The following is a 15,115-nucleotide window of genomic DNA, read 5'->3' as shown; positions in this document are numbered from 1 at the left end:
CAGGATGGTCAATAGGGGCAGTGGGTGAGGGACGCAACTCGGATGTTGATCAGGAAGGTGAAAACTGATTAATCATCTCCAAAACAAATGTACTTACCAAAACCAAGTGTAGTGCCAAATGTCTGTAGGAACTCGAAAATCATTAGTACATCACCGAAGGCCTTACCAGGTAATTTTAATGAAGGAATCCTTGGAAATTTAGGAAGCGGTCTTGAACCTGTAAAAATAATGTTAAGTCACGTGTTGCAATGTGGCACGGTTTTGCCACATCGAGCATGCCAAAGCAAATTTCAATAAATGTCAAGTCAGTAACTTTACCCAAAACCATTTTCGGAAGAGAGTAGTAAAAAATTAATTATCATTAATTGTAACTAATTATGTTTAATTAATATTTCAATTAAAATTTTAATTCAATAAATTCTTTTTCATTGATTATCGTTAATGGCTGCTGTTAGAGTCTAAGCTGGAAGTCCTGAAATTATAGTCCAATTTTTCTCTGTCTACTACTATGAAACAAATCCTACATTTATGATTGGTCTATTCAAACTAGTTTCAGTTTGATTGATTAAATTCAGCTTGTAATAATTCATTTTAAAATAAAATTTATCTAATCTTCAAATGAAGCTTTTTAACACTTCAAAACAAATTTTCTTATTTTTTCAATTTATTTAGTGATTTGTAGATTGAAGAGAGACACAAATCCAACAGATGTTTTAACTATAATTAACTACCAACAAGGTTGGTCAGACGACAGGCTTAAAACAGAAAAAAAACGTAGCAAATACTCATTTGTGACAATTGGAGAAAATCCCCCCTTCCAACACAAATAGTCGGGCTTTGCTGCTAGATATAGGGACCAAAGTAACTGAATGAGTAAACCATTATTATTTAAGCATTTTAAGAATGATTTGGCGACTGAGTCACACTCCCTTTCTATTTGTGAGATTTCCCTGATGAGATTCTGAGACTCTGGGCCTCCCCTCCATATTTTCTAGTAAGCAGAGAGGTAAAGATAAAGCATAAAAAATATGAAGTTACCTAGCACCCCCCTTCATCCCCTAATGAAGCATTCTCTGAAAGTTTTAAATCGATCCCTCAGCCGTGAGACAAAACATTGCAGATTATCAAAACTATAAATTTTGGAGGACTTATTTACAAAGAGAACAAATCCCTTCCTTGAACTTTAATCGAACTCTTTATCCATCTGCTGGCGCATTTTAGTCTTATACTGATTTTTTACTCCACAAATGCAACTTTTCTCCAAAATCCCAATATTAAAAAAAGGCCAAACATGAGGTTTCACACGATCACACTCTCTGTCGTTCGAGCCAATGCGGCTTGTTCGTTGGGTTTACACCGGTACATTTATATTCAAAAATAATCCCTCTAGAACTACAGACACAACAGATTATATAAGACAACCAGCCAGATAAAACCATGTAATAACTAGAAGACATAACCACGGGGCACAGGAAGACATAAATAACACGGGGCACAGGCGTGCCCTGTCTTTGATTTTAAACTTGAGTTGTATGTTTATATGTTATGGCACGTTCATTAGCGATTGATTACTTTTCTTTATTAACGATTAAAATAATGTAATTCCTAAAAATTATCTGCTTTTTGGCTTCTCGTTTAAATGACCGTATTTCTGGACATACAAAGCATGCATGACTGCAGTAATGCAACGCTTACTTAATCTGTACCCCCCCCCCCTAAATAAATTCCTTCACCAGCTTTTAATCAACTCATTTTTGCTATTCGTATTAGGCTATTTACAAAATAACCAAAAAAACAATTTGGCAAAAAACACTCGTATTTAAACATAAACAAATTAAAATAAAATTTAATTAATCCCGGTACTAAAATAATTAATTCTGGAACAGCTGTCATTCAAAAGCCGTTGTGTTACGAAATGTTTCATATACATAAGGAGTGATATTGCAAAAATCCTCAAAATTTTGGGATGGGGGCTTGTTCCCTCTTACGTGCTTGATGCATATTATGCATGAAAATCACTCATCTGACTGCAAATTGATTTCTGATAATGTCACACCAACAATTTTGGTGCAGTGGCTTCAATGGGGGGGGGGAGGAGGGAAAGGTGCCTTCTAGGTCTTTTTGCCCTCACAGATTTTGAAAAATACCCTTTTGCGGGGCATTTTCATTGAAAGATGCCTTTTTGGAATTTTCAATGAAATAATTTAAGAAATAACAAATTTCCCCCCCCCCCCCATATACTTTGAAAATAAATTTAGCCCCCTCCCCCCCCTGAATTTTCTTGAAAAGATGCCACTGATTGAGTGATGCCACTCAATCCTCCAGAAATACTAAATCAGAGGTTATGTGTAATAACAGTAATATCAAATATTGGAAGAAGTAACCTCTGGTAACCCAAATAGAAACAGACTCAACTAAAGTTTTTTTTTATACCAAAAATTTTCTATATTACAGAAATTTAGCATCTTTTTTTTTTTTTAATTAAGCATCATTCCAATTTCAAAATTTAGGATTTTATAATCTTTAATCAAAAATTAAATAGTTTTCAGAACAAAAATCTACTCAAAACTTGTGCTGTATGTTAAAAGATTAAGTTTTAAAGTTCGAACTCGAAATTTGAAAGTTAATTGAAATTTAAAATGAAAAGAAATATAATCTATATTTTTAAAATGTTTAAATTTTAACATAATATCTTAAGAAAGTTGATTTTTTTTTTTACTTTGAACAAAAGACGAGTTATTATTTAAGACGAGGTAAAATAACGAGTACAAAAAAACGATCTTACTGAACTTCTAAGAAAAATGAGCAAAACAAAACTCCAGTATGAGACAGAATAAATTGTAGAACCTAAATATTAATCAGCTAGGTCCTGGGACATTAAGGTCCTTTGACGTAAGGACAATATAGAAAGGTCCTTAGACCTTTAAAGCATATCTAAACAGACCATAAGAAGGAATACACTGACCATTTAATGCGAGATCTTCAATAGCTTTCCATTCCTGGATCACCTTTTCACTTTTCTTTTGGCGTCTTTTTTCACGTTCCTCGAACTTTTGGCGAATTTCCAAAGACCGGATAAGCATTGAATGCTGCTTTCGTCGTTCTTTCTCCTATAATAACAATGATATTTAATAATAGTTAATTAAGTTTAAACAATAAATTCAATAAATAAAAAATAAATAAATTTATTATTTTGTTGTTTAATGTGTTTATTATTAATAATTGATTGAATTTAAATAATAAGTTATTGCAGTGTGTCCCAAACTTTCGACATTTATGTACCGCTTTTTTTATTTTCGTAACGCTGAAATTCACTCAAAATTCATTCATTTTCTTCTTTTTTGGTATAGACAGTAAAGAGGAATACAATTAGTCATAATAGAATACATATAAATGTTATATTCAATGTACTTACAAAAACACATACAGATTATATTCAAAAGTTATATACAAAGCTACATATAGGAATAGAAAATTTACTTGTGCCAGAACCTAGCTTTAACGTTATTCCTACGCAAGGAAACTTACTAATTCGGTAGCGTAAATTAGCTCCATCTGTCTATTTCTACACCGTCTACACTTCATTTCTACACCACGAAACTTTTGGCCTCAGTGTTACTGTTGGCCCCCTCCAAGCCTAAAGCAGAAACTTAATAATTCGGTAGCGTAAATTAGCTCCATCTGTCTATTTCTACACCGTCTACATTTCATTTCTACACCACGAAACTTTTGGCCGCAGTGTTACTGTTGGCCCCCTCCAAGCCTAAAACAGAAACTTAATAATTAGGTAGCGTAAATTAGCTCCATCAGTCTATTTCTACACCGTCTACATTTCATTTCTACACCACGAAACTTTTGGCCTCAGTGTTACTGTTGGCCCCCTCCAAGCCTAAATCAGAAACTTAATAATTCGGTAGCGTAAATGAGCTCCATCTGTCTATTTCTACACCGTCTACATTTCATTTCTACACCACGAAACTTTTGGCCGCAGTGTTCCTGTTGGCCCCCTCCAAGCCTAAAGCAGAAACTTAATAATTCGGTAGCGTAAATTAGCTCCATCTGTCTATTTCTACACCGTCTACATTTCATTTCTACACCACGAAACTTTTGGCCTCAGTGTTCCTGTTGGCCCCCTTCAAGCCTAAAACAGAAACTTGCTAATTCGGTAGCGTAAATTAGCTCCATCTGTCTATTTCTACACCATCTACATTTCAAATCTAAACCACAAAACTTTTGGCCTCAGTGTTCCTGTTGGCCCCCTTCAAGCCTAAAGCAGAAACTTGCTAATTCGGTAGCGTAAATTAGCTCCATCAGTCTATTTCTACACCGTCTACATTTCATTTCTACACCACGAAACTTTTGGCCTCAGTGTTACTGTTGGCCCCCTCCAAGCCTAAAGCAGAAACTTACTAATTCGGTAGCGTAAATTAGCTCCATCTGTCTATTTCTACACCGTCTACATTTCATTTCTACACCACGAAACTTTTGGCCGCAGTGTTACTGTTGGCCCCCACCAAGCCTACAGCAGAAACTTAATAATTCGGTAGCGTAAATTAGCTCCATCTGTCTATTTCTACACCGTCTACATTTCATTTCTACACCACGAAACTTTTGGCCGCAGTGTTACTGTTGGCCCCCTCCAAGCCTAAAGCAGAAACTTAATAATTCGGTAGCGTAAATTAGCTCCATCTGTCTATTTCTACACCGTCTACATTTCATTTCTACACCACGAAACTTTTGGCCTCAGTGTTACTGTTGGCCCCCTCCAAGCCTAAAGCAGAAACTTAATAATTCGTTAGCGTAAATTAACTCCATCTGTCTATTTCTACACCGTCTACATTTCATTTCTACACCACAAAACTTTTGGCCTCAGTGTTCCTGTTGGCCCCCTTCAAGCCTAAAACAGAAACTTGCTAATTTGGTAGCGTAAATTAGCTCCATCTGTCTATTTCTACACCATCTACATTTCATTTCTACATCACAAAACTTTTGGCCTCAGTGTTCCTGTTGGCCCCCTTCAAGCCTAAAACAGAAACTTGCTAATTCGGTAGCGTAAATTAGCTCCATCTGTCTATTTCTACACCGTCTACATTTCATTTCTACACCACGAAACTTTTGGCCTCAGTGTTACTGTTGGCCCACTCCAAGCCTAAAGCAGAAACTTATTAATTCGGTAGCGTAAATTAGCTCCATCTGTCTATTTCTACACCGTCTACATTTCATTTCTACACCACGAAACTTTTGGCCTCAGTGTTCCTGTTGGCCCCCTTCAAGCCTAAAACAGAAACTTTCTAATTCGGTAGCGTAAATTAGCTCCATCTGTCTATTTCTACACCGTCTACATTTCATTTCTACACCACGAAACTTTTGGCCTCAGTGTTACTGTTGGCCCCCTCCAAGCCTAAAGCAGAAACTTATTAATTCGGTAGCGTAAATTAGCTCCATCTGTCTATTTCTACACCGTTTACATTTCATTTCTACACCACAAAACTTTTGGCCTCAGTGTTCCTGTTGGCCCCCTTCAAGCCTAAAACAGAAACTTAATAATTCGGTAGCGTAAATTAGCTCCATCAGTCTATTTCTACACCGTCTACATTTCATTTCTACACCACCAAACTTTTGGCCTCAGTGTTACTGTTGGCCCCCTCCAAGCCTAAAGCAGAAACTTACTAATTCGGTAGCGTAAATTAGCTCCATCTGTCTATTTCTACACCGTCTACATTTCATTTCTACACCACGAAACTTTTGGCCTCAGTGTTACTGTTGGCCCCTTCCAAGCCTAAAGCAGAAACTTATTAATTCGGTAGCGTAAATTAACTCCATCTGTCTATTTCTACACCGTCTACATTTCATTTCTACACCATGAAACTTTTGGCCTCAGTGTTACTGTTGGCCCCCTCCAAGCCTAAAGCAGAAACTTAACAATTCGGTAGCGTAAATTAGCTCCATCTGTCTATTTCTACACCGTCTACATTTTATTTCTACACCACGAAACTTTTGGCCTCAGTGTTACTGTTGGCCCCCTCCAAGCCTAAAGCAGAAACTTAATAATTCGGTAGCGTAAATAAGCTCCATCTGTCTATTTCTACACCGTCTACATTTCATTTCTACACCACGAAACTTTTGGCCTCAGTGTTACTGTTGGCCCCCTCCAAGCCTAAAGCAGAAACTTAATAATTCGGTAGCGTAAATTAGCTCCATCTGTCTATTTCTACACCGTCTACATTTCATTTCTACACCACGAAACTTTTGGCCTCAGTGTTACTGTTGGCCCCCTCCAAGCCTAAAGCAGAAACTTAATAATTCGGTAGCGTAAATTAGCTCCATCTGTCTGTTTCTACACCGTCTACATTTCATTTCTACACCACGAAACTTTTGGCCTCAGTGTTCCTGTTGGCCCCCTCCAAGCCTAAAGCAGAAACATAATAATTCGGTAGCGTAAATTAGCTCCATCTGTCTATTTCTACACCGTTTACATTTCATTTCTACACCACAAAACTTTTGGCCTCAGTGTTCCTGTTGGCCCCCTTCAAGCCTAAAACAGAAACTTAATAATTCGGTAGCGTAAATTAGCTCCATCAGTCTATTTCTACACCGTCTACATTTCATTTCTACACCACGAAACTTTTGGCCTCAGTGTTCCTGTTGGCCCCTTCCAAGCCTAAAACAGAAACTTACTAATTCGGCAGCGTAAACTAGCTCCTTCTGTCTATTCAGTTCTTGTAACTTTCTCAATTGTTCTTCTTCGCGTAGCTTCTCCAATGCTTCTGCCTTTATCTTCTTCAGCTAGATTAGAAAATGAGAATATTTAGGAACGTAGCACAAAATGTTAGCCCACTTCAATTTTGTATATCATTAGACACGAGGGCTTAATTTTATAGTTACTGGCTGGCAATTCGGATCGAATAATAAATTAATTAATGAATCAAGAACCTATTCAGGATTTTTTTTTTTGGGGGGGGGGGTACAAAAAACTTCTAAAAACGCATAAAAAAGTTATATTAGTTTGTGTTACTTATTTACGCGTCGGACAAACATTTGGGGGGGGGGGCAAACCTCTAACCCCACCCCTCTGGATACGGCTTTGGAATGAATGACTGTATTTATTATCATATCAATAAAACTACAAACACAGAAAAAAAAATGAATAACAATCAATATTTCATTCAATATCTTTTTTGTTACTGTTAATTTCTAAGATAATTGGGATAATTCGGATCAAGGTCGTATCCAATATTTTCGTTTGAGGGAAGGGGTTACAAAAAAAAACTTAAAAACGCAGCTTTATAGATAGAAATAAATAGGAATAATCTTATACCAACTATTTAGCAAAGGAGATAACTTTTTTTCCAATCAATTGCTGATGTATGAAAAACTTAGAGTAAACAAAAAAACTACTGAACGCTAAAGTTTGCCTCTGGGAATAACATCTGAGCCCCACTATTGGCATATTCATAAATAACTACTGTGGCTACGCATTACATAACCACAGTGGCTGCCTATTACAAAATGAAAAAAATTATGAAGAAGAAAAAACGAGTATATTTCCAGCCAGTGCAAAACCGAAGAATAAATATGACAGATATGTCGGTCGAGACCACCGCTCATTCGTCCTCAGTGCATAAAAGCAAAAAATGAGTAAAAATATACGAATTTTAGTCCTAAGAACCAAACGGGCCCTTCCCAATGTCTCCAAGCAACGGCGAGAGGTTCTGTTGAAAGGTGATTTTTAAGGGCTTTATGAATCTAGCGGTGTAAGGAATTGAACAGAATGATGGTCATCACCCCTAAGCCCTAAAGTAATATAATATCAGTCTAAAAAATTAAAATAAAATACAAATTTAACAGATCTAACGAAATGAACGAAATGATGGGTCTTCGTCCCCAAACCCTAAAAGTAATAAAAATCAGTCTATAAAAAATATACAAATCCAAGGGTTTTAACGAAATGATAGATACCTTTTCTAAACCCATACACTAGTACATAAAGTTAGTTCATAAAAATATTAGTTCATACCTCCAATGCTTTCTGGTCTCTCTCTTTCCTCGTCATCTCTAGTTTAACTATTCTCTGCTGTTGCTTTTCTGCTCTTTTCAGCTCTTTTGTAACATGCAACGATTTCTCTCTTTCCAGTCTTTCTCTGAGTCGTACGTGTTCACTCAAACGAGCTAACTCCTCGGCATCAATTATCGTTGGACGACTCTGGAACTCTCTAGGTTTTTGAGATGGCGAATCACTAAAACGAAATAATATATATATATATATATATATATATATATATATATATATATATATATATATATATATATATATATATATGTGTGTGTGTGTGTGTGTGTGTATGATACCGAATAGTCTACCAAATTATATAATCACAAGATTATACATATATACGTATAATCGTATGTAAATAAATTACCTATTTATATAATGGCAAAAAATATAATTATTGCCATCATTGTTGCATAATTATGAAGGTAAAATTCAGTGGTTGTCCCCTTCAGAAGCAAACACTATGAAATTCTGTAAAACTACTTCAAAATTTTTTTTAAGTACTTACTTAAATCATTACTTAAAGCGCATCCCTTACTTTACCCCATGTCCCCAGTCCCCTAATGTGCAAATATATAGTCCAAATTAGTTTAATAACAAGAATGATTAGTCTAATATGTGTAGTTGGTAAACTTAGTGTAGTAATAAGTTTCTGATCTCAGTTCCTGACAGGAAAACGGTTGCAAAGCCTGAAAAATACCAAGTGTCGCCAAACACAAAATGGCATTGATGGTTTTTTGGCCGATACTAGCGCCAGTTTTCACTCTTATAAGTTAAGCCTCGTCTTGATTGACATAATTCACCTTGTCAGTAGTAGGGCCGGCTTCGACTGGACAGCCAATCATAGCCGTCGGAATATTCGAAGGCTGTTCAGTTCACAGCCGCCTGTTCAAAAATGACCCGCCTACAAAAATGCTAATGGCAGGGTAAATGATGTAAGTCAGACGAGGCCTTACCCATACTCTTTGATTTTGGCTATATATTTGCACATTAGAGGGGAGAGGTAAAATAAAGTGACGTGTTTTTTGGCAGAATATAATTAAGTACATTAAAATTTTGTAAGTATTTTTCAGCATTTATACTATTTTCTTCTGGAGTGGCCAAATCACTAAATATTACCATTATGAAAAATATTTATTATGTTAGGTGCTCATAGGTTAAAATTTAGTACAAGATAAATTTATCCAATAGGAAAGGGTCTGGAAACGCAAAGGAAACTTTTTTGTTAGAATCTTCCTGATTTCCCTTAAGGAAGAGATTTATGTGACAAGAAAAAAAATCTGATCTTTTTAAGATTGGCAAACAGTATCAATTGTCAATCAATCAATCAATCTATTTGCACCAAACAAATACAGAACAAATTAATGGATAAAAGCAGGGTCAAATCTCTATCATTGTTATTGGGGGGGGGCCAACAAGGGTCCATATGCGGATAGTCAAGGGGCATGGTATACATAATAATTTTTTCTCCATATTAATAGGGGAGCAACTGCCACCCCCCCCCCAACGACACCCCTGGATAGAATAAAAAATTCCAAATGCAAAAATCTGCAAGTTGAAATAAAAAAAAAAAAATCAGGATTTAAATTTTAAAACCGTGACACGGAAGAAATGGGAAAATAATATGAATAATATACGAAAATTTACGCTTAAATTATTATTATTGAGACTCTGGAGTTTTCTGAGGGGGGGAGGGATTTTTGGCTTGTTTTTTTCTTCTATCGAAATATAAAATCTTTAATTTTTTTTCTTATACAGAAAGTATATGAAACCATTGAATAAATCACACCCCTCTTTAATAATTCTATGGAATTCAAAGACCCCCCGTAAAACGCCTCTTTTCAGATAACCAGTTATTTTTCATTTTATCTCTTGTTTTTTTCTTTTATCTTCTTTTCCTTATATGCGGAGTATATGAAACCACTGAATGAATTATCGCTTTTTAATAGCTATACGGATTCAAAGACCCCCCCCCATATATACGCCACTTTTCAGATACCCAATTTGTTTTTGTTTTAGCTTTATTTTCATTTTTCCCGTTTGCACTTAAATTTTCATCCGTTCTTAGACAGTTGAATTTCGTTTGGCAATTTCTTAACAATTCAAGTTAATATTGGAAGGGATAGAATTCCAGAATTAAACAGCACACGTGTAAACACAAGATGGAAGTTCTTCTATGGAGGGAGTCTATGCGTACCTCTACAAGACTTAAGTCGTCAAAATATATCCCGATCTTAGGAGATTATTCAAACCGATCCTTGTTTTTACAGGCTTCAAAGAAGCAAAGTGATATCAGTTTTCCTTTGCTGTAAGTAAGTAAGTAAGTAAGCAAGTATGACTGCACTAGACCCTTAAGGTCCAAACCGGCGGTGCTGATCTCCATTTCGGGGCCCTTCAGCCAAGAAGTGCAATGGGGGGCTGGGGGCCAGCCATCCTGTGCTCCTACACACCCTTCCTGCTTACCCTCCCAGGATTTCTCCAGGTACTCATTTAGAGCTGGGTCGACTCTGGCTAAGCTTACAGAGTCACACTACTGACCCGCTTCCCAAACCTAATAACTGGACACGCCAGGGAACGAACCCGTGCCCCTTGGACGAAGAATTATCAACCCAGCACATGTCCACTTAGCCAGTTGTCTTTTGCTGCATTACAGAGGAATCGAGTATTTCAGAGTATTAGCACGTTAAACCCTATTGACAGAGAAATAACAAGGATAGGGGTATTAATTACAATAAAAATATTTGTCTCCCTCTCTAATGAAAAAAGGATTAATTTCATCCTGTAGTAAAGAGGAATGGATATCTCAAATTGTATGTATCTTAGATTATTTGTATATTTTTAATATTTTTTTTAAAATAATAATCAATTAGTATATTTTAATAAATCTGTTTTATAGAATATAAATATAAGTATAACTGTCCTTGACGTTTTTTTAATAATAAATAAAAATATTTTATATAATTACATATATCATAGTTTCCCTTTTTGACGGAAATAGGAGTAATTTAATCCTGTACTGGAAAGGATATATAAAATTGTATATATATATATCTTAGGCTATTTGTTTATTTTCAATATTTTTTTTTATTTTTAATAATAATAAATTGATATACTTTAATATAAACATGTTTTATAGAATATAAATGTGACTGTCCTCGACATTTTTTTTAATAATAAATACAAATATTTTACATAATTGTATATATCATAGTTTCCCTCTTTGATGGAAATAGGAGTAATTTAATCCTGTACTGGAAAGGATATATAAAATTGTATATATATCTTAGGCTATTTGTCTATTTTCAATATTTTTTTATATATTTTTAATAATAATAAATTGATATACTTTAATATAAACATGTTTTATAGAATATAAATATAAATGTGACTGTCCTCGACAATTTTTTTTTTAATAATAAATAAAAATATTTTATATTATTGTATATATCATAGTTTCCCTTTTTGATGGAAATACGAATAATTTAATCCTGTACTGGAAAGGATATATAAAATTGTATTTATATCTTAGGCTATTTGTTCATTTTCAATATTATTTTTATATTTTTAATAATAATAAATTGATATACTTTAATATAAACATGTTTTATAGAATATAAATATAAATGTGACTGTCCTCGACATTTTTCTAAATAATAAATACAAATATTTATACAATTGTATGTCATTGTATCCCTTTTTGATGGAAAAAAGGGTAACTTAATCTCATGAATTAAATATATCACGGATTGTTTAGAATTGGAAATTAGAAATTGGTGGCGAGTCTCAGAGACACTAGATTTTTTTTTTAATTTATTGGAGATTTGCGAGTCAAGATAGTTGCGCTGCTCTGATCCTTCGAAGGGTGGCGGGTAATCTGACTACTTTTTCTAAGGGAAAATGGTCAAAAATAGAATTAAGTACATTTTTAGCAAAACAATTTAAATTTATCCAAGGGTAATCCTTCTAATTAAGCTTTCACTGGGGGAAGGGAGGCCTACTCGGTCATGATTTGCAACCAGGGAAAATAAACGCTGTTAAGGAAAATGTAAATAGATTCCTGAAATTTTGTGATTTTAAGGGGTTTTCACAAGTGTAATTATGAGCACAACTGCGGAAGAAAAGAAAAAAAGCCATAAAAACCCTTCTTTATTCGAATTTGTTTTTTTATTTTGTCCAGAATCCATAAGTCCCATTTTTTTCCTTTAAAGTTTAAGTCTTATGGCTTGATTTTTTTTTTAATTGCTACAACCTATTTTTAGGTAGGGCACCGTCAGTTTTCAAAATATTTTAAAACTTCAGAAATCTTACAAGATTTTCAACAAGACTTTAATTTCTGTTTTTTTTTTTTGTAAGAGCAGACTTCCAAGGTCCCATCCCGGAGTGAATCTCCAGCATCTTTATTGGGGGGGGGGCAAGAGGGGTCCATATCCGGATATTCAAGGGGCATGGGATATATAAATTTTTTCCTCCACATTATTAGGGGCAACTGCCCCCACTTGCCCTCCCCAAACGACAACCCTAGTCTCATCCTTTACCTACGCCTCTTAATAAATCTGACACAAACTGAATGCTGATGACTTACCAGTGAGTGAGATTGGCTGTTATAGGTTTCAAACCTTGGGAGAAACGAAGCTGATTAACTAGCGAAAGGGCTTCTTTTTCATCTAACTTAAATATTTTTTCGCCATCTGGAGTTACATGCAATTGCAGGAACTCTCCAATAAAAGGCTTTGTGCTGAAGTTGAAATTGTTCCGGGATAAATCTGGAAAAAAAAACTTTCTAGTTTCTTTATTAAATCACCATTTAAAATTTTAAAGAGCAACATTTGAATGGCAGGAGCAAGTCTGCGGAGCACCTTGGTTAATACTCTTTACTTGAGCCACATGCAATATGCTTCTGCTTACTGTATTAGAATATTTATTTTTATGCTCATGGAGAACGTGTCTATAACGAAAGGTGTTGAACTAAAGCTGAAATTGTTTCAGTATGAATATAAAAAAAACATAGTTTCTTCATTAAATCACCATTTAAAATTTTAAGGGGCAACAACTGAATGACAGTCACAAGTTGCGAAGCAGCCATGGTCAATATTCTTTGCTCGAGCCAGATGCAATATGCTTGTGCCTATTATTTTAGAATACTTGTTTTCGTGCTTATGCTCACGGAGAACATGTCTCTAATGAAAGGTGTTGTACTAAAGTTGATATTGTTTCAGGATGAGATTAAAAACCCTAGTTTCTTACTCAAACCACCATTTGAAAGTTTAAGGGGCAATAATTGAATGACACTCACAAGTCTACGGAGCAGCCTTGGTTGATGTTCTTGGCTCGAGTCACATGCAATATACTTGTGATTTTTATATTTGAATATTCATTGTCATACTCATGGGTTTATATTGTTCCGGAATGAATACAAAAACATAGTTTCTCCATTAAATCACAATTTAAAATTTTAAGGGGCAACACTTGAATGGCAGGAGCAAGTCTGCTGAGCACCTGTGCTCAATATCCCTTGCATGGCATTTTTAAATAAACATTTTTATAAACAAAATACATAAACTGGGTAAAATAGATCAAAAACATAAATATACAAAAATGAACTGGGTATTAAAAGAAAAAAATTTACAAAATTAAGAAGTAGGGACTGTGCGCCCCCATACTCAAAGCAGTGAACATATACCAGGGGGGATACACAGAAGAACTAAGAGACTGGAGCTCTTTATCGACAAGGGACAGTCAAAGCTACTAAAAAAACTATTTGTTGCTGATTGTGAAATCTATTTTGACTTCTGACAGTGGCAATATAAAAACTGTTTTCATTTTCAATCAAAAATGAAGTTACTATAAAAATATTTACAGCGTGGAAATGCGAAAAACACAGAATAAACACATAACATGAAAATAAATCAGACAAAAAAAACGAACAAAATCAACTCACGGTAAAAGCATAACTTCTACCGGGTTTTTTTTTTTATGTATACTGTGTGATTGTTTGGTTTATTACTGTGCTTGTGCAATTATTCTATAAATTTTAATTTCGTTTTATTTGTCATTATACGTCTTTTTCTTTTTTTTCTTTTCTTCTTTTTTTATACACTCCGTTCGTTATTGTATTTTCAACGGGTTATAAATAAATTCAATTCAATAAAATTAAATAAAAGAAGATAACAGAGCATATCAGTCACCAGTGGTGCCAATTCACCAAAATATTGGAAAGAGAGAGGGGTTCTAAATCAGGGGGAAAGGGGAATCTAGGGAGGGTGCGGTGTATCAGTTGTAAATCTGTGGAGTTCGATATTCTTTGCCGGGTACATAAACATCAGTATCAGCAGCATAATTCCAGAAAAATCCGGGGGAGGGGGACAAATTCCATATCTCAATAGCCAGTCTAAAGGGGCATGAATTGGCGAAGATCCTAGAAAGGGGACAGTTAAGTCAAATTGAGCGTTAAGCAGCTTATTCCTTATGAATAATTAGATATATATCGCAATTAGGTCACAAAATCAAATATACAAATAAATAAAGTAAAAATAAAATATTATATATTTATCAGCAATACAACTTAAGTATAAGAGAAGAGCCACTATCGTAGTGGGAAACGTCGTTGCTTCACGGCAGCAAATTTCTGGACAGCAATATTGGCTTTTTCTGGCTTTTTGTAGTCACTCTTTTTGGCTTTTTCTGGCTGGGATGCAATGACTAACAAGCCACTAACTTACCCATCTGTCAGCTAATCAAGATATATTGAAAAGTAACAGAAATTATAAAGTGCAGAAACTAAGCGCCCCTATGCCTATATAAACGAACCTTTACCCAGGGGCATACACAGAGGAACTAGGAAACTGGAGCTCTAAAACAACCAAATAAAAGAAGATAACACTGCGTATCGGTCACCAGTGACGCCAATTAACACAAATATTGGGGAAAGGCGGGAGGGGTGCAAAATTTTTTTCTCAAAATCTAGGGGGGGGCAATATTGTTCTTTTTTTTACATTTTTCCAATGAACATACCAGAAAAAGTGTTCTTCTAAATCTAGAGGGGAATCAAGGGAATGGTGGAGG

General features: G+C 35.0%; 1 protein-coding gene across 2 annotated transcripts in view; it reads right to left on the bottom strand.

Moving 5' to 3' along the window:
- LOC148942652 (bromodomain adjacent to zinc finger domain protein 2B-like) overlaps positions 1 to 15,115 on the bottom strand; it is a 180,474-nt gene that overhangs the window by 105,762 nt on the left and 59,597 nt on the right. For both annotated transcript variants that reach the window (XM_089102192.1, XM_089102193.1), the window contains exons 11-15: positions 12,636 to 12,816; positions 8,018 to 8,237; positions 6,679 to 6,786; positions 2,966 to 3,110; positions 98 to 217 (exon numbers count right to left, since the gene is read on the bottom strand). In XM_089102192.1, coding sequence (XP_088958318.1) covers positions 98 to 217; positions 2,966 to 3,110; positions 6,679 to 6,786; positions 8,018 to 8,237; positions 12,636 to 12,816 — 774 coding nt within the window. The remainder of the gene's footprint in view (positions 1 to 97; positions 218 to 2,965; positions 3,111 to 6,678; positions 6,787 to 8,017; positions 8,238 to 12,635; positions 12,817 to 15,115) is intronic.

This window comes from Artemia sp. Qi Xiang Cuo, chromosome 16, assembly GCF_049724085.1.
Source record: "Artemia sp. Qi Xiang Cuo chromosome 16, ASM4972408v1, whole genome shotgun sequence".
Lineage (NCBI taxonomy): Eukaryota > Metazoa > Arthropoda > Branchiopoda > Anostraca > Artemiidae > Artemia > Artemia sp. Qi Xiang Cuo.
Note: the sequence above shows the minus strand (reverse complement) of the source record. Positions and strands in the feature narration are given on the sequence as shown.